Raw genomic sequence first — 22,688 nt, 5'->3', positions numbered from 1 at the left:
TGGGTCTTGGTTTTGCTCATGACATTTTTCTTCCAGCTGAAACACCATACAGTTTACAGTTAGTGACTACCAAGCTGGATGAAATTACTAGTTCTGTAGGTTATAAGAAAACACAATGTGCACAATAAGTGGAAAAGTGGCTACTCAAATTATATTGCAATAGAAAGAATCACAAGAGGTTGACAAATTTCCATATCTTGGCTCTGTTATCTGTAATAATGGGACATACAGGGTGTTTCAAAAATGACCGGTATATTTGAAACGGCAATACAAACTAAACGAGCAGCGATAGAAATACACCGTTCGTTGCAATATGCTTGGGACAACAGTACATTTTCAGGCAGACAAACTTTCGAAATTACAGTAGTTACAATTGTCAACAACAGATGGCGCTGCGGTCTGGGAAACTCTATAGTACGATATTTTCCACATATCCACTATGCGTAGCAATAATATGGCATAGTCTCTGAATGAAATTACCCGAAACCTTTGACAACGTGTCTGGCGGAATGGCTTCACATGCAGATGAGATGTACTGCATCAGCTGTTCAATTGTTTCTGGATTCTGGCGGTACACCTGGTCTTTCAAGTGTCCCCACAGAAAGAAGTCTCAGGGGTTCATGTCTGGCGAATAGGGAGGCCAATCCACTCCGCCTCCTGTATGTTTCGGATAGCCCAAAGCAATCACACGATCATCGAAATATTCATTCAGGAAATTAAAAGACGTCGGCCGTGCGATGTGGCCAGGCACCATCTTGCATAAACCACGAGGTGTTCGCAGTGTCGTCTAAGGTAGTTTGTACCGCCACAAATTCACGAAGAATGTCCAGATAGCGTGATGCAGTAATCATTTCGGATCTGAAAAATGGGCCAATGATTCCTTTGGAAGAAATGGCGGTCCAGACCAGTACTTTTTGAGGATGCAGGGACGATGGGACTGCAACATGGGGCTTTTCGGTTCCCCATATGCGCCAGTTCTGTTTATTGATGAAGCTGTCCAGGTAAAAATAAGCTTCGTCAGTAAACCAAATGCTGCCCACATGCATATCGCCGTCATCAATCCTGTGCACTATATCGTTAGCGAATGTCTCTCATGCAGCAATGGTAGCGGCACTGAGGGGTTGCCGCGTTTGAATTTTGTATGGATAGAGGTGTAAACTCTGGCGCATGAGACGATATGTGGACGTTGGCGTCATTTGGACCGCAGCTGCAACACGGCGAATGGAAACCCGAGGTCGCTGTCAGATCACCTGCTGCACTAGCTGCGCGTTGCCCTCTGTGGTTGACGTACGCGGTCGCCCTACCTTTCCAGCATGTTCATCCGTCACGTTCCCAGTCTGTTGAAATTTTTCAAACAGATCCTTTATTGTATCACTTTTCGGTCCTTTGGTTACATTAAACCTCTGTTGAAAACTTCGTCTTGTTGCAACAACACTGTGTTCTAGGTGGTGGAATTCCAACACCAGAAAAATCCTCTGTTCTAAGGAATAAACCATGTGTCCACAGCACACTTGCACGTTGTGAACAGCACATGCTTACAGCAGAAAGACGACGTACAGAATGGCGCACCCACAGACTGCGTTGTCTTCTATATCTTTTACATCACTTGCAGCGCCATCTGTTGTTGAAAATTGTAACTACTGTAATTTCGAAAGTTTGTCCGCCTGAAAATGTACTGTTGTCCCAAGCATATTGCAACAAACGGTGTATTTCTATCGCTGCTCGTTTAGTTTTTATTGCCGTTTCAAATATACCGGTCATTTTTGAAACACCCTGTACATGTAGACATCAGCAGCAAGTCTGCAAAAACTTCTGGAGTCTTCACACAAATGCAATCCACATAACACCTGGAAATGAACTTTTGCAGAGGCTTTTCAATGCATGGATATAAAGTGAGAGGAAACAGAATACTTGGTAGCTGATCAGAGTAGCTGATAAAGTTCTCTGAAGGAAACTTGTTGCCTGATATGGTACTAAGTATTGGAAGAACTGAGTCTAAGTAAGTCACATTTCAGAAGTATCAGAAGCTTAATTTTAAAGACAGTGGGCTTAAGGATGTAAAAAGCCTATTCAACTATCTTAAACATTCAAGACCATTTGAATTATTTTGTTTATTTCTCTCATTCTCTATTTAGTTATTGTCTTAAAAATGGTTCAAATGGCTCTGAGCACTATGGGACTTAACATCTATGGTCATCAGTCACCTAGAACTTAGAACTACTTAAACCTAACTAACCTAAGGACATCACACAACACCCAGTAGTTACTATCTTCAGAAGCCTTAAATACAACAACAGGTTATGTGCCTTCATTTTTAATGAATACTATTTTGGTGCATAAACAAGCAAAGACAAGTGAGAAAAATATAAAAGAGGACACGATTTGGATTTTGTCAGAACAATAAGAAGAAAGGGAAAGAAGGATTACAATGAGCAAACAGTAATATGCAGAATGAGATTTTCACTCTGCAGCGGAGTGTGCGCTGATATGAAACTTCCTGGCAGATTAAAACTGTGTGCCCGACCGAGACTCGAACTCGGGACCTTTGCCTTTCGCGGGCAAGTGCTCTACCAACTGAGCTACCGAAGCACGACTCACGTCCGGTACTCACAGCTTTACTTCTGCCAGTACCTCGTCTCCCACCTTCCAAACTTTACAGAAGCAGTTTTACAGTTTTAATCTGCCAGGAAGTTTCATATCAGCGCACACTCCGCTACAGAGTGAAAATCTCATTCTGGAAACATCCCCCAGGCTGTGGCTAAGCCATGTCTCCGCAATATCCTTTCTTTCAGGAGTGCTAGTTCTGCTAGGTTCGCAGGAGAGCTTCTGTAAAGTTTGGAAGGTGGGAGACGAGGTACTGGCAGAAGTAAAGCTGTGAGTACCGGACGTGAGTTGTGCTTCGGTAGCTCAGTTGGTAGAGCACTTGCCCGCGAAAGGCAAAGGTCCCGAGTTCGAGTCTCGGTCGGGCACACAGTTTTAATCTGCCAGGAAGTTTCAGTAATATGCAGATGAACTTACAGAAATTTAAGAGAGGACAGAAGCATAGCAATGTCACATTACAGAGGCACCAACTAATGAAGAAGACGAGATAACAGGCAAGTGTCAGCTTTAGTGTGGAGGTACTCACACTCGATACTCAAAAGATTGTATAAAATATTGCTTACATTTTGTTTCTCATTACATAAAAATGGCTTTGTTTAGACATCGAATAATAATTGTAGTGGGGAACATTCTAAACAAACTTCATGATTTGTGTAACCTGTGCTATGTTTGACTGACGGAAAGTTCCATTATTTTAAGAAAGTATTTATCTTCAAAACAATGCTCCCACTCACACTTTTCAATTTTAAAGTAAAATTGATAGGACGACCTTCTTTCTGGGATTTCAAATTTATGAGTTGTATCTTATGAAAACATCCTTGTTAATTTCAAACAAATAAGAAAAAGGAAAGACTGAAAATGCTCCAATGTATCAAATGCTTCTGCAAAACCCATGACCCCATGGAGCAATGTGTATTTTAAAACTGAAAAGAAAGAAAGAAAGAAAGTAGCATCCTATGACTATAATATCAATGAGTCACTGTTGGAATCAGAAAACTCATACAAATATCTAACACTTTCTAGGGTTGTAGGGACATGAAATGGAATGCTCATATACATTTAGTCACATGTGAAGAAGATGGTAACTTTGGTTTGTTGGTAGAATTCTGGAGAAGTGCAACCAGTCTACAAAAGAGATTGCTTACAAATCATTTATGCAACTGGTTCTAGAATACTGCTCAAGTGTGTGGGACCCATACCAGACAGCACTAACAGGGGGTATTGAACATATACAGAGAAGGGCAGCACAAATAGTCACAGGTCTGTTTAATCTGTGGAAGAGTGTCACAGAGATACTGAAGGAACTGAGCTGAAAGACTCTTGAAGATAAATGTAAACTGTTCCAAGAAAGTCTGTTAACAAAGTTTCAAGAACCAGATTTAAAGGATTACTCTAAAAATATACTACAACCCTCTACATGTTGCTCACATAGGGATTGTTGGATAAGATTAGAATAATTACTACATGCACAGAGGCATTCAAACAATCATTCTTCCATGCTCCACATGTGAATAGCACTGAAAGAGATCCTATAAATTGGTACAATGAGGTGAACCCTCTGCCATGCACCTCACCATGGTTTTCAGAGTGCAACTTTAGATGTGGATGATATTGAATGATTCACATTTGTCTAACTGGCCTAAATCTTGATTCACTATAGGGGTGCCATTTGTAACATATGTCATTTGTGATAGGGAGATCTCAGTAGCTCATCATTGAATGTCCATTGTCTGGTTTCTGGCTGTAATTTAGTTTTATACCAGGTTTTTGTAATGATGTATGCAATACAGCATCAACTTCATATTTATTGTCACTCAAAATAATATAAATATCAGATTGTCCATAACATTTTGTATAGAATATTGATCACAGCTACACACTTCCACTGGACTACACAGTACTTTTTTCACAGTGGCAATATTAATAGAGTGCACTTTCACAAATAGGTCCTGAGTTTATCAACACACACAAAGTACAGTGAATATATGATATTGTCAAAGTGAATTAATCCTGCAGACTCAAAGTACTTTTACAAAAGATATTACTCATAACATAACTTACTTCACGATGTTAATGAACTGAATGATTCCCAATGACTGTGCTACAGAAAGGTTGATCAACAGATTAGGGGGCATGGAGGGCTGAATCTACTCTCTCACAATTATTTATTTATTTATTTATCTATCTTAAAGCATTTACATGCAATCGATGTCATCATGAGTAATGTACAATTTACATATTAAGAAATATAACTATTGTGAGGTATCACACAAAGCTAAAGTATACATTTTAAAAGAACATACATAACAAAGAAATACATTTGATACATAAAGATATCCAACATAACTAAAGTGTGCATTTTAAAGAATGTTCATAATAAAAGAATACATTTCATACATAAGGATTTTTCCACATGTTTAACAGTTAAATGTGAAAATACAGAGACAAAAAAAGCTTAGGAAGAGGTAAAAACAGAGTTGCAAGTTGTTTCATAAGTCAGGTCTATTTTTGAAGAGTTTTGAAATTCTTTAACACTGTAAAAAGCTTTGTCTTTCAGTCATTTTTTAGTCTTACTTTTAAATATATTAAGAGAGACACAATGTGCCTGCACAGGTAATGTGTTGAAAAGCCTTATTCCCATGTATTCATAACTGTCTTGTGTTTTCTTGAGTCGAGTTGTTGATATGTCTATCTTAAATGTTCGACGAGTGTTATGATTATGAACGGACTGCCTAAGGTTGTCACTGTTAAACTTTTCTTTTATGCACAAAAGGCAGCTGTATATACAAAGATAAGGGACTGTCATTATCTGTAATTCTTTGAAGTATGACCTACATGATATGTTATTTTTGGTAATCCCAGAGATGCTCCTGATGACTTTCTTCTGCCAAATAAAATTTTTCCTGGACCATGGAGAATTACCCCATAGAAGAATACCATAGCTAATATGGCAATGAAAGAAATAGGAATTAATCAGCAGGCTTTCAGAAACATAGATGCATAACTTTTTCAGCAGATAGATAAGTCGCATAAGCTTTCAAGATATGTTGTCTATGTGTCTCTGCCAGCTTAATTTTGTATGTAAGTATATGCCAAGAAGTTTGGTAGAAGTGTACTCAATATCAGCATTGGATAAGCTGAAGGATATATTTACAGTCTTTCCATAGTTAATAGCTAACTCATTGGCTTCGAACCACAGATTGGATAATCTGAGAAAATCAGTTTATTTATGTCCTTCCCTGAATTGATCAAAGTTGTATCATCTTGTGTAAAGCACAGATTTGCGTGGCATATTGCTGGGCATGTCATTTATAAATATTATAAACAGTAATGGCCAAGCACTGATCCTTGGGGAACACCTCTAGTGACATTCAGTAACTGTGACTTTTGACTGTTGTAGCTTACAGTTTGCTTTCTGTTACTGAGATATGATTTAATGAGGGAGAGTTCCAGGTCCCTAATGTCATAACACCATAGTTTTTCCAGCAGTATTGTGTGGTTTAAAGAATCAAATGCTTTGATTAAGTCCACTAGTGTGGCTTCAGCAGATAATTTGGATTCAAAAGAAGATTGCACAATAGAAACAACATTTTCAACAGCATTAATTGTTGATAACTGGGCCCTAAAACCATATTGAGACTTAGTCAGTATACAGGGTGTTACAAAAAGGTACGGCCAAACTTTCAGGAAACATTCCTCTCACACAAATAAAGAAAAGATCTTATGTGGACATGTGTCCGGAACACTTAAATTCCATGTCACAGCTCATTTTAGTTTCGTCAGTATGTACTGTACTGCCTCGATTCACCACCAGTTGGCCCAATTGAAGGAAGGTAATGTTGACTTCGGTGCTTGTGTTGACATGCGACTCATTGCTCTACAGTACTAGCATCAAGCACATCAGTACGTAGCATCAACAGGTTAGTGTTCATCACGAACGTAGTTTTGCAGTCAGTGCAATGTTTACAAATGTGGAGTTGGCAGATGCCCATTTGATGTATGGATTAGCACGGGGCAATAGCTGTGGTGCGGTACATTTGTATCGGGACAGATTTCCAGAATGAAGGTGTCCCGACAGGAAGACGATCGAAGCAATTGATCGGCGTCTTAGGGAGCACGGAACATTCCAGCCTATGACTCGCGACTGGGGACGACCTAGAACGACGAGGACACCTGCAATGGACGAGGCAATTCTTCGTGCAGTTGACGATAACCCTAATGTCAGTGCCAGAGAAGTTGCTGCTGTACAAGGTAACATTGACCATGTCACTGTATGGAGAGTGCTACGTCAGAAACAGTTGTTTCTGTACCATGTACAGCTTGTGCAGGCACTATCAGCAGCTGATTGGCCTCCATGGGTACACTTCTGCGAATGGTTCATCCAACAATGTGTCAATCCACATTTCAGTGCAAATGTTCTCTTTACGGATGAGGCTTCATTCCAACGTGATCAAATTGTAAATTTTCACAATCAACATGTGTGGGCTGACAAGAATCTGCACGCAATTGTGCAATCATGTCATCAACACAGATTTCCTGTGAACATTTGGGCAGGCATTGTTGGTGATGTCTTGATTGGGCCCCATGTTCTTCCACCTACGCTCAATGGAGCACGTTATCATGATTTCATACGGCATACTCTACCTGTGCTGCTAGAACATGTGGCAAGTACGACACAACATGTAGTTCATGCACGATGGAGCTCCTGCACATGTCAGTCAAACTGTTCGTACGCTTCTCAAAAACAGATTCGGTGACCGATGGATTGGTAGAGGCGGACCAATTCCATGGCCTCCACGCTCTCGACCTCAACCCTCTTGACTTTCATTTATGGGGGCATTTGAAAGCTCTTGTCTACTCAATCCCGGTACTAAATGTAGAGACTCTTCGTGCTCGTGTTGTGGACGGCTGTGATACAATACACCATTCTCCAGGGCTGCATCAGCACATCAGGGATTCCATGCGACGGAGGGTGGATGCATGTATCCTCGCTAATGGAGGACATTTTGAACATTTCCTGTAACAAAATGTTTGAAGTCATGCTGGTACGTTCTATTGCCGTGTGTTTCCATTCCATGATTAATGTGATTTGAAGAGAAGTAATAAAATGAGCTCTAACATGGAAAGTAAGCGTTTCCGGACACATGTCCACATAACATATTTTCTTTCTTTGTGTGTGAGGAATGTTTCATGAAAGTTTGGCCGTACCTTTTTGTAACACCCTGTATTGTTTTTTTACAAATGCATGTTAATTTGCTTTTGTATACAATATTCGATTATTTTTGAAAAAATAGGTATCAGAGAAATTGGACGATAATTATTAGTGCAGGATTTATCACCCTTTTTGTGTAATGGAATTACTACCATCTTCTTTAGACATTCTGGAAAAATACCACTGTCAAATATCCAGTTTATGAGTGTGCAGAGAGGGAATGATATCAAGTCGATTATTTTTTTAATCACAAAATTTGAGAGGCCATAAAAATCTTCTGATCTGGAGTCACTTAACTTTGCCAATGATTTAATTACATCACTTATTTCCACATGTCCCCAATTACAGGTTAGCATGGTATAAGCAAAGTTTTGTAAAAACTGGTTTATGTAAGTAGATTGTGAGTTTGACTTTGAACTCTTCTTATGAGGAGATGAGGGATTAGAGTTTGCTGCATTGATAAAAAAAAGAGCTTAAATTCATCTGGGGTGACATTAACATCAGTTGTAACTTTTACACTATGACTACCTGTACCTAATTCTGCTTTAATGACCCTCCACGCAGCCTTACACTTATTATTGGAGTTTTTGATGAAGTTATCATTTGCTCTACATTTTGCTAATCTGATTTGTGATCTATAGTGTCTCTTGAGTCTAACAAATGTTGCATTGTCAACACTACCATTTTTTACCTTATCATAGCATATCAATACCATTAATCTTAGCTTCTGTAAATATGGTGTGACCCACCTATGTGGAGTAGTTCGACCATGCTTTCTTACCATAGTTTTGTTTTGTTTGATAACCATTGGACAGGAGGTATTGAAAATTTCAGATAGAGTACTAACAAACCTGCTACAAGCCTCCTCAACATTGTTGGAAGCATATATTATATTATTCCAGTTTAGTGCCTTCAGCTTATCCCTGAAGCTATCTATGCTTTCATCATTTAATAACCTGACATACCAGGTTGGTTCACAATCCCCCATTGTTTCAGTAATTGTTAGTTTTACCCATGTACCTTTTTGATCTGTCAGATGGTCGACATTAAGGAGTCCCAATTCAAAATCATCTTCATGTATATTTGTGATAAAATAGTTGTCTTGTGGGACTATAATTTGCACATAAGAGATTATGGGATCTTAGCATGTTAAGCAAATTAGTATTTTTTTCCTTACATCAAAATTTAAATCTCCTAAAATTACTGTCTTGTATTTGGTATAATTTTCTGTATGGTGAATAAGTTTATCTAAACACTCTACAAATTGATCGGCATCACTATCAGGAGAATGGTATATTAAAATAACTGTGAGTTTTAATGTTGGTAGTAGCATGACAGCCACTTCAAGAATGCCTTTAATACATATGTCCGTAACATAAAGCACAGTACATCTTAACCCTAGGTTGTCACTTATATATATTGAGCAACCTCCATAACCTTCATTGGGTCTGCAGTAACTTGTAATTAAATTAAAACATGGTGGTACATACAGTTTTATCTCTTCTTCTCTTAACCAGTGTTCATTAATACATAATACTATTCAATTGTTTCCATTCAATACAACACCAAGTTCATCAGCTTTATATTTCAGAGATCTAATATTTATGTGCATGAATAATATTGATTTTTGACAGCAAGAGGGAAGATACGTGGTGTCTTGTAAGTCTACTGCTGGTAGCCAGACCCCATTTTGACAACATTCGGATACATCTAGTTTTCTGGACTCAGAGTGAATGGTTTGAAGATTATTTTGATCCTGCTGGAACATATCTGTTAATATTTTTCCAGACAGCCCAGCAGGCTTTACAGGTTTCCCTGGTCCAGTGGTATTACTATAAAGGTGGCCATTTCTTTACTCACAGTTTTGGTAATCAGTTTCAAGATTAATCTTCTTCCTTGGTTGTTGAGGTGGAATCCTTGTCCCTGTCAAACTCGCTAGCTTTAATGATTGTGGAATTTTTGAATTTTGAACACAGGTGATATAGCCATTTATTTACTTCCAATACCTCACGATTTATGCAGGATTGTTTTGCAAGATCATATCTAAATGGAACATCGACAATAAACTTTTTTTTCGATGTGATACTTGGTAATGTGCTTCTTAAACCTTTTACTAAGTTCGCGCTGTTGTTTTTCGCTATGCCATTTGTTCCAATCATAATTACGATGACACCAGCTTCAGAAGCCTTTTTGTTAATGTTTTGCAAGACATCCTTGGCTTCTGCTGAAGGATACACATACCCCAGACACTCGAGGTTTACGTTTTCATTAAGGTAACTTGAAACATTATGGCCTTGGCTATCACTCAATAAGGTAATTTTACAGGTTTTACATACTAAATTTTGACCGTCACACTGTTTCACTCCTGTTTGAATTTCTTTTTAATATTTATTAGCATTATTATGTTTCACTGCATATGTTATCTGTTTGCTACTTTGTTCATGAAACTTGCTAACATTCACACTGCAGCTACTTATGCTGTTTTTGGCTTTATGCTGTTTTGCTGCGAATGTTTCTTGTTCATCACTTTGTTCACAAAACTTACTTATGTTCACTATATAGGTTTTTACACTGTCTTCTATTGGGCAAAGCTGAGAATATTTGTTTACATCTGTGAACCTTACTCTTCTTGGTGGTTTATTTACTATGGCTAAGCTATTATTATAGCGAACCGTTTTGCAGAGCAGAGGTTCCTTTACAGTACAGGTTACCTTCGATACCTGTGATTCGTTATTTACTGCTTCTGAAGTCCCACATGCTCTCTGAGTGAGTCTTAGCTGCTGATTTTCTTTCTTCAAGTATACGATCTCTTCATGTAGTACTTCCACAGTTTTCTACAGGCTGATTATTTGTTCGTTTAACTTCACAGTAATATCACTACAAGGCATATATTTGTTGTTTTTTTAGTACTGAACTATAACTTTCATACACATGTGAATTACAAACACTACCAGTTGCCGCCATCATCACCAGTTTACAGACATGCCCAGGAATAATAAGCAAAACCTCTAATTACATTTTAGTTTATAATGACAGAAAGGTCTAATTTAGTATTTATATTATTCTACTGAGTCAAATAAGAAATTGGTTTAACTGTATGTTAGATTTTTGTAAAATCAACAAAATCATATGGAATATTTTGTCAATATACTGTGTGCTTCCTCAGCTATTTAATAAGTTTAATGTAAATTTCTCAGGTTCATAATTTCTCTGTTTTGTTCACTGTCTTAATTATTACATTACTCAGATGAAGAAATACATTTTTCAGGTCAGAAAAAGTAGGGCAACAAATTACAACATCAGTTCTAAGAATTAAACAATCTTAAAGGTCAAAGTATCTTTGGGAGGGCGGGGGGGGGGGGGGGGGAGTTCAAATTATAAATACAGATAAAATTTTATAAAGATGGTTTGAAGAGAACGTTAGATATTTCGTAAAAAGAGTAACTGAAGTGCTTCGGACTGCAAATTAGGCATTTGTGTACTGTAAATCTAAACTCCACGTGTTCTATAGGTATCCCATGTGTTTAAAAATTCTTTAAACAAATTGTTTTCAGGTAAGCTAATTATTCCTCTGCAGTTAGAAATCATGAAAGTACTTAGTGAACTATAAAGTACTATAAAGTTTTGTAAACATTAGCCTAATTTAAAAAATGATCATTTCACATAACTATGGCATATGTACTACTTACATAATGCATAAAGAGTAAAACTAATGTATTTAAGGAGTGGGACTGTAGCAAGTGGAGTTACCCCCACCATGCTACATTTCAGCATGTCTTTACATAATCTAGAAATGGGCACTTAAACGTACTCAGCTATCCAGATGCATAAATGGATGTCCAACTTTCAGAATTCTCTAACCTTTTTTCATCAGAATAGAAATGAGGTATAAGAAAAGGTAAAAATATGTGCAGAGATACTGAAGGAACAGCCGAGTCAGAGACAGAATCAGTAAGTAATTAGGAAGTGACAATAAACAAGCTCCTACTGGTAGCTTTAAATATCTCTTATTACTCCCAATAAATTCAGTGGAATCAACAGGAAAAAAAGGAATAAGATGCTAATGCAAATGAAACAAAAATAAATGCAAAAAAGTCTATTTACTTTGGGGGGAAAAGGGGTGGGTTGAGAATCCAAGTGGAAAAAGAAATACCATGAAAGAAAAAGCAAGTCTGATGAGCATGACATAACTTAAGTTAAATGATTCTTAAGATCTCACTTAGTACAAATCAAAACATTGATTCAAAAATAGACATATATTAACTGAAAAGTAATTTTCTACCAGATGAGCAACACGTGAAGCATTCAATAATTACTATGAAAACATTCAATTTTTGACAAAATAATTTAATTGTATAGATAAAATCTATCCAATTAAATTATTCAATAATTATTGTAATAGTACATTATTACACGATTTTCCCTAAATAATAAAAAAAAATTATCCTGTGTTAATGGTGCAAGAGCACAAAAATTATTATCTGTATGCTATTTGAAGAAAAATGGAGAAAAATGTACAACAGCAAAATGAAAGTTGCATTACGAAGATAGTAACTGTTCCAAAAGGACAGATACCAATGATGACCACACAGCTTCTCTAGAAAGAAATGAAAATTAATCGAAACCCTCAGCTGCCAACAGATGTGGTAGATATACCTTAATGGGGACAGTTGAAAATGTGTGCAACAACTGGGACTCGAACCCGGGATCTCCTGCTTACATGGTAGATGCTCTATCCATCTGAGCCACTGAGGGCACAGAGGATAGCGCAACTGCAGGGACTTATCCCTTGCATGCTTCCCATGAGACATACATTCCCAACTGTCCACACCCTACATTCATAATGTTCCTAAAGGATATTTGCCCATTCACTCATTACTTGTACCAACTAAGGTTATGATTCCCGTAAGAGTTCGGGCAAAGTGTGCGCATTCGCACAGAAGGAGGTCAATAGTTGGGTAGACTTTAACTATATGAAGGTAGTAACTGTTCCGAAAGAACAGATATCAGTGATGACCATGCAGCTTCTCTAGAAAGAAATTATAATTAATCGCAACCCTCAGCTGCCAGCAGGTGTTGTTGATATACCTTAATGGGGACAGGTGAAAATGTGTGCCCTGACCGGCACTCGAACCCGGGATCTCCTGCTTACATGGCAGATGCTCTATCCATCTGAGCCACTGAGTGCACAGAGGATAGTGCAAATGCAGAGACTTATCCCTTGAAAGCTTCCTGTGAGACATACATTCCCAGCTGTCCACACCCTATGTGTTTGATACTAATGAACTTATTTTAGCTATGAATGCCCACTTCACCTGTGATAGCCTATTTTTTATATCTTCCTTGCTTTGTTAGTCATGTTTTATTTATCTTCTAAGGTAGCAAAATTCCTTAACTTTATTTACTTCATTATCACCAATTTCAATATAAAATTTATTTCTAATCTCACTTCTACTACTCCTCATTATTTTTGTCTTCTTAGGGTTACTCTCAGAGCCACAGTGCCTGTTCATCAGACTGTTCACTCCACTGAAGAGGTCTTGCATTTCTTGTTCACTTTCACTGAAAACAGCAATCTTATCAGCAAATACTGATATCCTTTCACACTCAATTTTAATCCCACTCCTGTACTCTTCATTTATTTCTGCATCGAAATCTTCTGCAAAGTTTTGGTATTTTTCAACTTTGTGCACTCTGATAGAATTGCTGGTTGTGTAGAATCTCTTTGCCAGAGAGGCTTGTGGTGCAAATGTGGTCCACAAAGTGGTGTGTGATGGGCAGCAATGGGAGTCTGGAGTCAGCAGTGGCACAAGGAAGGTGGCAAGTGGGACCCTATGCTGGGAGCAGCCTGTGTATGTGCCGGAAAATGACTCGGCCACATCTGGAGTGATAGTGCGGCCTAGTTGTAGTTGAGAGCCATTGTTTGGAAAGCTGTAATTTGGAAAGTACCTTCCCTTTTGCATGCAAGAGCACTTTTGTTGCACAATATTAGTGTTGCCTGAAGGAAATCAGCAGATACAGCAATGGTTGGAGGTCTGTACACCCATCACTATACTGTCTCTGTGCCCTGGTTGCATTTACACATGAGTACTGGATAACTCCACATGAAGTTGAGTAACTTTATTATTTAGTACTTGCCCATCTGTGTGTTTTAGTTGTTTATCTTGCAAAATTGTAATTGCTTCTGCCTTTGTTGGGCACCATTAGTTCCACTATTTTGTGACTGGTCATTTGTTTGTGTCAACTGTTCGTGTTACAAGGTTGTCATTGAGTTCGCCCTAGTGGGGGCCATTATTTTGTATGCATGTGTGTGACCAGTGGTAACTGATTTATGTTTCAGGTCTTACCATGCTGTTTAATTACAAAATTTAGTACAAAACTAGATTATAGCCAGCAACCAGACAACAGATATTCAATGGTGAGCTACTGAGGACCACCTATCACAGGCAAGGCACCAGCAGAGGCCCCAGATTGAATCTGCTAACAGGTACCCATAGGCACTAGTGTGTCAGCCAGCCTGGATGTATTTTTTAGGCATTTTCCACATCATCTTACGTAATTACCTGGCTGGTTCTCAATGTCACATTTGACCACATGATATACACTAGATGTAGACAAAAGGGGTATACCAATTTCTCCTCAGGAGGAAGCTGACAGTAGCTTTTAAATGCATTTGGGAGCAGCAACATCACTGTAATAATACCCAATACATGGGGCTGCTTTTCCACAAAACAGGAGACGCACCACAGTAGACCCAACCTGGCATTGGTTGGATATAGGGTGCTGGAATGGATGGATGGATGGTGATGCATTTGGATCTATAAATTTAAATTTCCAGCACTGTTAGAATGGTTTTTGTTTCAGTATCTGCCTTTCAGTAAAAATTATTGGTATTAGGAAAAGGAAAGATTGCTGCTTACTGTAAAGATGACCCACTGAGTTGTAAACAGGCACAATAAAAAAATTGTTACACATTATAGCTTTTGGCCAAAGCCTTCTTTTGCAAAGAAAACACATACACATTCATACAAGCAAGAACATCTCATTCACCACTGGTCAGAACAGTCATGTGTGCATGAGGTCTGCTTGCTTGTGTGAATGTGTGTGTGTGTGTGATTTCTTTCCCGAAGAAAGCTTTGGTTGAAAGCTACAATGTGTAATACTCTTCTCATTGTGCCTGTCTACAACTCAACAGGTCACCTTATGGTCAGTAGCTATCTTTCCTTTTCCTAATATTGTTGATATTCCAACCTGGAGATTCCATTGTTTAATGCTTTGCATTTAATAAATAAAACTGCCCTGGCCTTATGTTATGAAATGGTCTGTATCCTTACACAACCAGAAAATGTTTGGAAGTTAATATACACTCCTGGAAATTGAAATAAGAACACCGTGAATTCATTGTCCCAGGAAGGGGAAACTTTATTGACACATTCCTGGGGTCAGATACATCACATGATCACACTGACAGAACCACAGGCACATAGACACAGGCAACAGAGCATGCACAATGTCGGCACTAGTACAGTGTATATCCACCTTTCGCAGCAATGCAGGCTGCTATTCTCCCATGGAGACGATCGTAGAGATGCTGGATGTAGTCCTGTGGAATGGCTTGCCATGCCATTTCCACCTGGCGCCTCAGTTGGACCAGCGTTCGTGCTGGACGTGCAGACCGCGTGAGACAACGCTTCATCCAGTCCCAAACACGCTCAATGGGGGACAGATCCAGAGATCTTGCTGGCCAGGGTAGTTGACTTACACCTTCTAGAGCACGTTGGGTGGCACGGGATACATGCGGACGTGCATTGTCCTGTTGGAACAGCAAGTTCCCTTGCCGGTCTAGGAATGGTAGAACGATGGGTTCGATGACGGTTTGGATGTACCGTGCACTATTCAGTGTCCCCTCGACGATCACCAGTGGTGTACGGCCAGTGTAGGAGATCGCTCCCCACACCATGATGCCGGGTGTTGGCCCTGTGTGCCTCGGTCGTATGCAGTCCTGATTGTGGCGCTCACCTGCACGGCGCCAAACACGCATACGACCATCATTGGCACCAAGGCAGAAGCGACTCTCATCGCTGAAGACGACACGTCTCCATTCGTCCCTCCATTCACGCCTGTCGCGACACCACTGGAGGCGGGCTGCACGATGTTGGGGCGTGAGCGGAAGACGGCCTAACGGTGTGCGGGACCGTAGCCCAGCTTCATGGAGACGGTTGCGAATGGTCCTCGCCGATACCCCAGGAGCAACAGTGTCCCTAATTTGCTGGGAAGTGGCGGTGCGGTCCCCTACGGCACTGCGTAGGATCCTACGGTCTCGGCGTGCATCCGTGCATCGCTGCGGTCCGGTCCCAGGTCGACGGGCACTTGCACCTTCCGCCGACCACTGGCGACAACATCGATGTACTGTGGAGACCTCACGCCCCACATGTTGAGCAATTCGGCGGTACGTCCACCCGGCCTCCCGCATGCCCACTATACGCCCTCCCTCAAAGTCCGTCAACCGCACATACGGTTCACGTCCACACTGTCGCGGCATGCTACCAGTGTTAAAGACTGCGATGGAGCTCCGTATGCCACGGCAAACTGGCTGACACTGACGGCGGTGGTGCACAAATGCTGCGCAGCTAGCGCCGTTCGACGGCCAACACCGCGGTTCCTGGTGTGTCCGCTGTGCCGTGCGTGTGATCATTGCTTGTACAGCCCTCTCGCAGTGTCCGGAGCAAGTATGGTGGGTCTGACACACCGGTGTCAATGTGTTCTTTTTTCCATTTCCAGGAGTGTAGTACAATGTGTATCAGATAATCATTATTGCTGTTATATCACAGAATCTAAATCTTAGAAAATCTGGGGGTCAAAGTTTGTTGTTTTATTTGGGTATCTACTGTACAGTATTCAAGGGCAGAAGTAATTAATCTTTATGCTAATTTCTCAACCTTGCTCAAGTAAACTACTCGTAAATTGTATCAATAATGAGTGACATGTAAATGAATAATTAAATTCTTACTCAGATGATGATAATACCACTCAAAAACAAATAATTAATTTCCATAATTGTTGTTATAAAGTCGCTGCTTACATTTACTGCAACAGCAACACTTGTTATTGCTGACAGAATTCCATACCATGGTTCAATATCTTTCACTCTTCTCGGAAGTGGGCGTCGCAACTGAGTAGTCAGTTTCATTGCATCAATTCTAATTTCTGCAATGTTATTTAGAAGAGCAAAGAGTGGAGCTAGAGGAAATGCTGCCACAAATAATGTCACAAATCCATACTGAATCACTGAAATGGATAGAACATACATTAAGATAAAGAAATAGAACAACAGAGATAAAAAAAATTATAAAAAAAACTTGTATTAATACGAGTGACCAGAGAAAACATAGAATCAAAATTAAAAAGTATATTAGAGTGATTAAAAAAGGCATAAAATCATAGACTGTTAGAGTGAAGATACTGAAGACAACAAGTGGCATGTTATGTATTTTATTAATTTATTTTATTTAGGAGAACACACATATTAAAAAAAGGGTTTTACGTATGAAAGCTTTTGGAGCCAGTGGCTCTTTCTTCCGGCAGAAGGTTGAAGGTGAATGAAGAGAGATGAAGGAAAAGGACTGGAGAGATTTAGGAAAAGGCTTAGCATTCAGAAAAGTCACCCAGAACCTGGGTCAGGGGAGACTTACTGGATGGGACAACATTGATTGTTGGGAACTTCACTGGATGGGATATGAAAACCTGAGAGTTTAAAGGTCGGAGACAGGGTGATATGTAAGACATTACTGTTTTCCTGACATGTTCCACATCCTGGAGGACCTCCTCACTACGGATCAATTGGAATGAAAGTAAATCTAATCTAATCTAAACTGCTAAAATATTGCACACAAGTTAATAAGGGTGAAAAGCTAAGTGCATTGTATTTGATAGAGATGGGAGGGGGACAGCAAAAAATAAATGTGTCAGAAAATGAAAGCTGTAGAAAACTAAAACAGGGAGAAGAAAGGAGTAGTTACTGTGGAGAAATGCTGAGACAGAAGAAATTACTGTAAATTTAAGTCAGGTGGGTGGCAAGAACTGTGGATATGTGGTAATGCTCCTTCCAACCTACGAGTTCTGAGAAACTGGTGTCTGAGGGAAGAATTGAAGTGGTATGTGTGGTGAAACAGGCACCAAGGTCATGACTGTCAAGTTGTAGAGCATCTCTGAACAGGATATTGTGTGTTGCCAGTATAGATACTCTGCCTATACCCATTCATCCTAACTGATAACTTGGGAGTAGTCATACTGACGTAAAAGGCCAGATAATGTTTACATTACAGCTGGTATATAAAATGTGTCATTTCACAGGTAGCTCTCCCTTTGATAGTATATGTTTTGCCCGATACAGAGCTGGTAAAGGTGGTGGTAGGGGGGTGCATAGGGCAAGCCTTGCAGTGGGGACTGTCACAGGGTATGAGACATTGGGTATGGAAGTGAGAGCAGAAGGAGCATAGGGTCTGACAAGGATATTGCAGAGATTGAGAAGGCAATGGAAAGCTATTCTAGGTGTTGTTGGCAAACTCTCAGATGGGATGGATCCCATTTCAGAGCAAGACTTTAGGAAGTCATGGCCTTGTCGAAGTAGCTGATTAATACATTTAAGACCAAGATAATACTGAGTGACAAGTGGTGTGCTCTGAAGTTGTTTTTTGAAGGCATCAGTGTTACCAGGATAGGATACGATGGCCTAGGAATCTGTTTTAGAAATAAGTTGGTGAGGTAATTACCTTAATTAAATGTTGAGATGAGAATGGTGGTGTATTGCTGTGAAGAGTTTGCATCTGAACAAACAGTTTGCTTTGAATGACAAGGCTGTAGGAATGGGAATTTTTGTCATGGAAAGGATGGCAACCGTCAAAACGAAAATTCTGGAGTTTGTTAGTAGGTTTAATATGGGCAGAAGTGTGTAGCTAGCCTTCAGTGAGAATGAAATCAACATCAAGGAAAGTGACATGAGATTCAGAATAGGACCATATGAAATTTAACTGGGAGAATGTATTTAGAGATTCCAGGAATTTTAACAGGTTAGCCTCATATGAGTTCATATGGAAAAGAGGTCAATGTACATAAAACAAGCCAATGGCTGAAGGCTTATGGATTCCAGAAAAGACCCCTTCACGCAAACCATGGAAAGGTTGGCGGGAGCCATCCTGGTTCCCATGGCCGTACCCCTGATCTGTTTGTACGTCTGCCCCTCACAGGTGAAGTAGACCAGGGTAAATAGGGCAAGTCTTGCAGTAAGGATAGTCACAGGGATAGGAAGGCATAGGGTAGGGAGATGAATGCAGAAGGAGCATAGGATATTGCAGAGATTGGGAGGGCCCCTCGAAGGTGAAATAGTCCAGCAATACATTCCCCCAATCAAATTTCACATGATCCTCTTTTGAAACCCATGACACATTCCTTGATGTTGATCTCATCTTCACTGAAGGCCAGCTAAATACATCTGTCCACATTAAACCTACTAACAAACAACAGTAATTACATTTTGGCAGTTGCCATCCTTTCCATGTCAAACATTCCCTCCCATACAGCCTTAGCATTCAAGGCAAACTGTTTGCTCGGATGCAGACTCTTCACAGCACCATTTTAACCTCAACCTTCACTTCACTGGATGTAATTACCTCACCAACTTAGTTCAAAAACAGATTTCCCAGGCCATCACATCCAATCCTGGTACTGCTGATGCCTCCAAATAACAACTTCAGAGCATGCCACTTGTCACTCAGTATTATCTTGGTCTTAAATGTATTAATCAGCTACTTTGACAAGGCTATGACTTCCTAAGGTCTTGCTCTAAAATGAGGTCCATCCTGTCTGAGATTTTGTCCACCACACCCAGAATAGCTTTTTATTGTCTTCTCAATCTCCGCAATATCCTTGTCAGGCCCTATGCTCCTTCTGCACTCACCTCCATACCCTATGGCTCATACCCTGTGACAGTCCCCACTGCAAGACTTGCCCCATGCACCCTCCTACCACCACGTATACCAGCCCTGTAACTGGCAAAATATATACTATCAAAGGGAGAGCCACCTGTGAAACAACACATCTCATATACCAGCTGTTTATGTAAACACTGAGCAGCCTTTTACATCAGCATGACTACCACCACGTTATCAGTTAAGGTGAATGGGCATAATATCCTGTTGGAAAGCATGCTCTACAACATGACAATTGTGATCTCGACACCCGTTTCACCGCAGGTGCCATCTGGATTCTTCCCCCAAACACCAGTAGGTAGGAACGAATGCTACAACATGTCTTTAGTTCTCACCAACCACATGGCCTTAATTTACATTAATTTCTTCCATCTCAGCTGTTCTCCACAGTAACTACTACTTCCTTCACTCCATTTTAGCTTTCTACATCTTTCATTTTCTGACTTGTCTGTTTTTCACCATTCCCCTCCCAAAATGCGTTTAGCTTTTCACTCTTATTAACATGCGCACAATATTTCAGCAGTAATCTCTGTCTTGCATATTACCCTGTCTTCCATCTTTAAGCTTTCAGATTTTCAAATTCAATCCAGTGCAGTCCCCAACAATCAGTCTATTTGTCTCATTCCATCTAGTAAGTTTTCCCTGACCTGGGGTTTTGGGTGACTTTTTCGAACTCTATCCCTTTTCCTGAACCTCTACAGTCATTTTCTTTCACCCCTCTTCCTTCCCCTTCAACCCTTAAGTCAAAAGAAAAAGCCACTGGCTCCAAAAGCTTGCATATGTAAAACACTTTTTTTAAATATATACAGGGTGTCACAAAAAGGTACGGCCAAACTTTCAGGAAACATTCCTCACATACAAATAAAGAAAAGATATTATGTGGACATGTGTCTGGAAACACTTAATTTCCATGTTGGAGTTCATTTTACTTTCATCAGTATGTACTGTACTGCCTCGATTCACTGCCAGTTGGCCCAATTGAAGGAAGGTAATGTTGACTTCGGTGCTTGTGTTGACATGTGACTCATTGCACTACAGCACTAGCATCAAGCACATCAGTACGTAGCATCAACAGGTTAGTGTTCATCATGAACATGGTTTTGCAGTCAGTGCAACGTTTACAAATGCGGAGTTGGCAGATGCCCATTTGATGTATGGATTAGCACAGGGCAATAGCCGTGGCGCGGTACGTTTGCATCGAGACAGATTTCCAGAATGAAGGTGTACCGACAGGAAGACGTTCAAAGCAATTGATCGACGTCTTAGGGAGCACGGAACATTCCAGCCTATGGCTTGTGACTGGGGAAGACCTAGAATGATGAGGACACCTGCAATGGAAGAGGCAATTCTTCGTGCAGTTGACGATAACCCTAATGTCAGTGCCAGAGAAGTTGCTGCTGTACAAGGTAACATTGACCATGTCACTGTATGGAGAGTGCTACGGGAGAACCAGTTGTTTCCATACCATGTACAGCGTGTGCAGGCACTATCAGCATCTGATTGGCATCCATGGGTACACTTCTGCGAATGGTTCATCCAACAATGTGTCAATCCTCAGTTCAGTGCAAATGTTCTCTTTATGGATGAGGCTTCATTCCAATGAGATCAAATTGTAAATTTTCACAATCAACATGTGTGGGCTGAGAGAATCCACATGCAAGTGTGCAATCACATCATCAACACAGATTTTCTGTGAACGTTTGGGCAGGCATTGTTGGTGATGTCTTGATTGGGCCCCATGATCTTCCACCTATTCTCAATGGAGTACATTATCATGATTTCATACGGGATACTCTACCTGTGCTGCTAGAACATGTGCCTTTACAAGTATGACACAACATGTGGTTCATGCACAATGGAGCTCCTGCACATTTCAGTCGAAGCGTTCATACACTTTTCAACAACAGATTCAGTGACCGATGGATTGGTAGATGCGGACCAATTCCATGGCCTCCACGCTCTCCTGATCTCAACCCTCTTGACTTTCATTTATGGGGGTATTTGAAAGCTCTTGTCTACGCAACCCCGGTACCAAATGTAGAGACTCTTCATGCTCATATTGTGGAAGGCTGTGATACAATATGCCATTCTCCAGGGCTGCATCAGGGATTCCATGCGACAGAGGGTGGATGCATGTATCCTCACTAACGGAGGACATTTTGAACATTTCCTGTAACAAAGTGTTTGAAGTCACGCTGGTACGTTCTGTTGCTGTGTGTTTCCATTCCATGATTAATGTGATTTGAAGAGAAGTAATAAAATGAGCTCTAACATGGAAAGTAAGCGTTTCTGGACACATGTCCATATAACATATTTTCTTTCTTTGTGTGTGAGGAATGTTTCCTGAAAGTCTGGCCATACCTTTTTGTAACACCCTGTATGTGTGTTCTGCCACCGCTTGGTGAGCAGTTTTATGTCAAAAATTGATTTTTTTGGTGATTTATTTTATTTACGAATTTTAGGAACCTTACCCATTTCCAAATACTCCCTGAAGAGTGTAAGTGAATCAAAAGGTACAAGTGTATAATCCCTTACCCAGGGAGATGTTAATTGAACAGCACTTTTCCTGGCTGACCGTTTTCTCCACCAGTTTTTCAGTGACCTAGAAACAAGAGAAGATAATTTTATAATTCCACTGTCTATTTCTTCATAGTTATTTGAGCATTTACAACTATGTTAAGACGTCAGTTCAGTTGAACATGGGCAGTAATTTTGAAGATGACACAAGTATTTCACCAAATTAATGTTGATTTATTGCTATTCATTATTCTTTATTATGGCTCTTTAAATTTTCATAGCCTTGTTTTATCATACCAGTCCTCATACAAAAATCTTTCTTATCAGTTTTACATGATTAACTGATTTGTAAGTTGTATTCTCCAAAGAAG

At 40.0% G+C, this 22,688-nt stretch overlaps 1 protein-coding gene across 2 annotated transcripts in view; it reads right to left on the bottom strand.

The window, feature by feature from the left end:
- LOC126101042 (anoctamin-5-like) overlaps positions 1 to 22,688 on the bottom strand; it is a 398,169-nt gene that overhangs the window by 41,218 nt on the left and 334,263 nt on the right. For both annotated transcript variants that reach the window (XM_049911706.1, XM_049911707.1), the window contains 2 exons: positions 22,272 to 22,402; positions 16,896 to 17,101 (listed from right to left, as the gene is read on the bottom strand). In XM_049911706.1, coding sequence (XP_049767663.1) covers positions 16,896 to 17,101; positions 22,272 to 22,402 — 337 coding nt within the window. The remainder of the gene's footprint in view (positions 1 to 16,895; positions 17,102 to 22,271; positions 22,403 to 22,688) is intronic.

Source organism: Schistocerca cancellata, chromosome 9 (genome assembly GCF_023864275.1).
Source record: "Schistocerca cancellata isolate TAMUIC-IGC-003103 chromosome 9, iqSchCanc2.1, whole genome shotgun sequence".
Classification (NCBI taxonomy): domain Eukaryota; kingdom Metazoa; phylum Arthropoda; class Insecta; order Orthoptera; family Acrididae; genus Schistocerca; species Schistocerca cancellata.
This window is presented reverse-complemented; position numbering and strand designations above follow the sequence as displayed.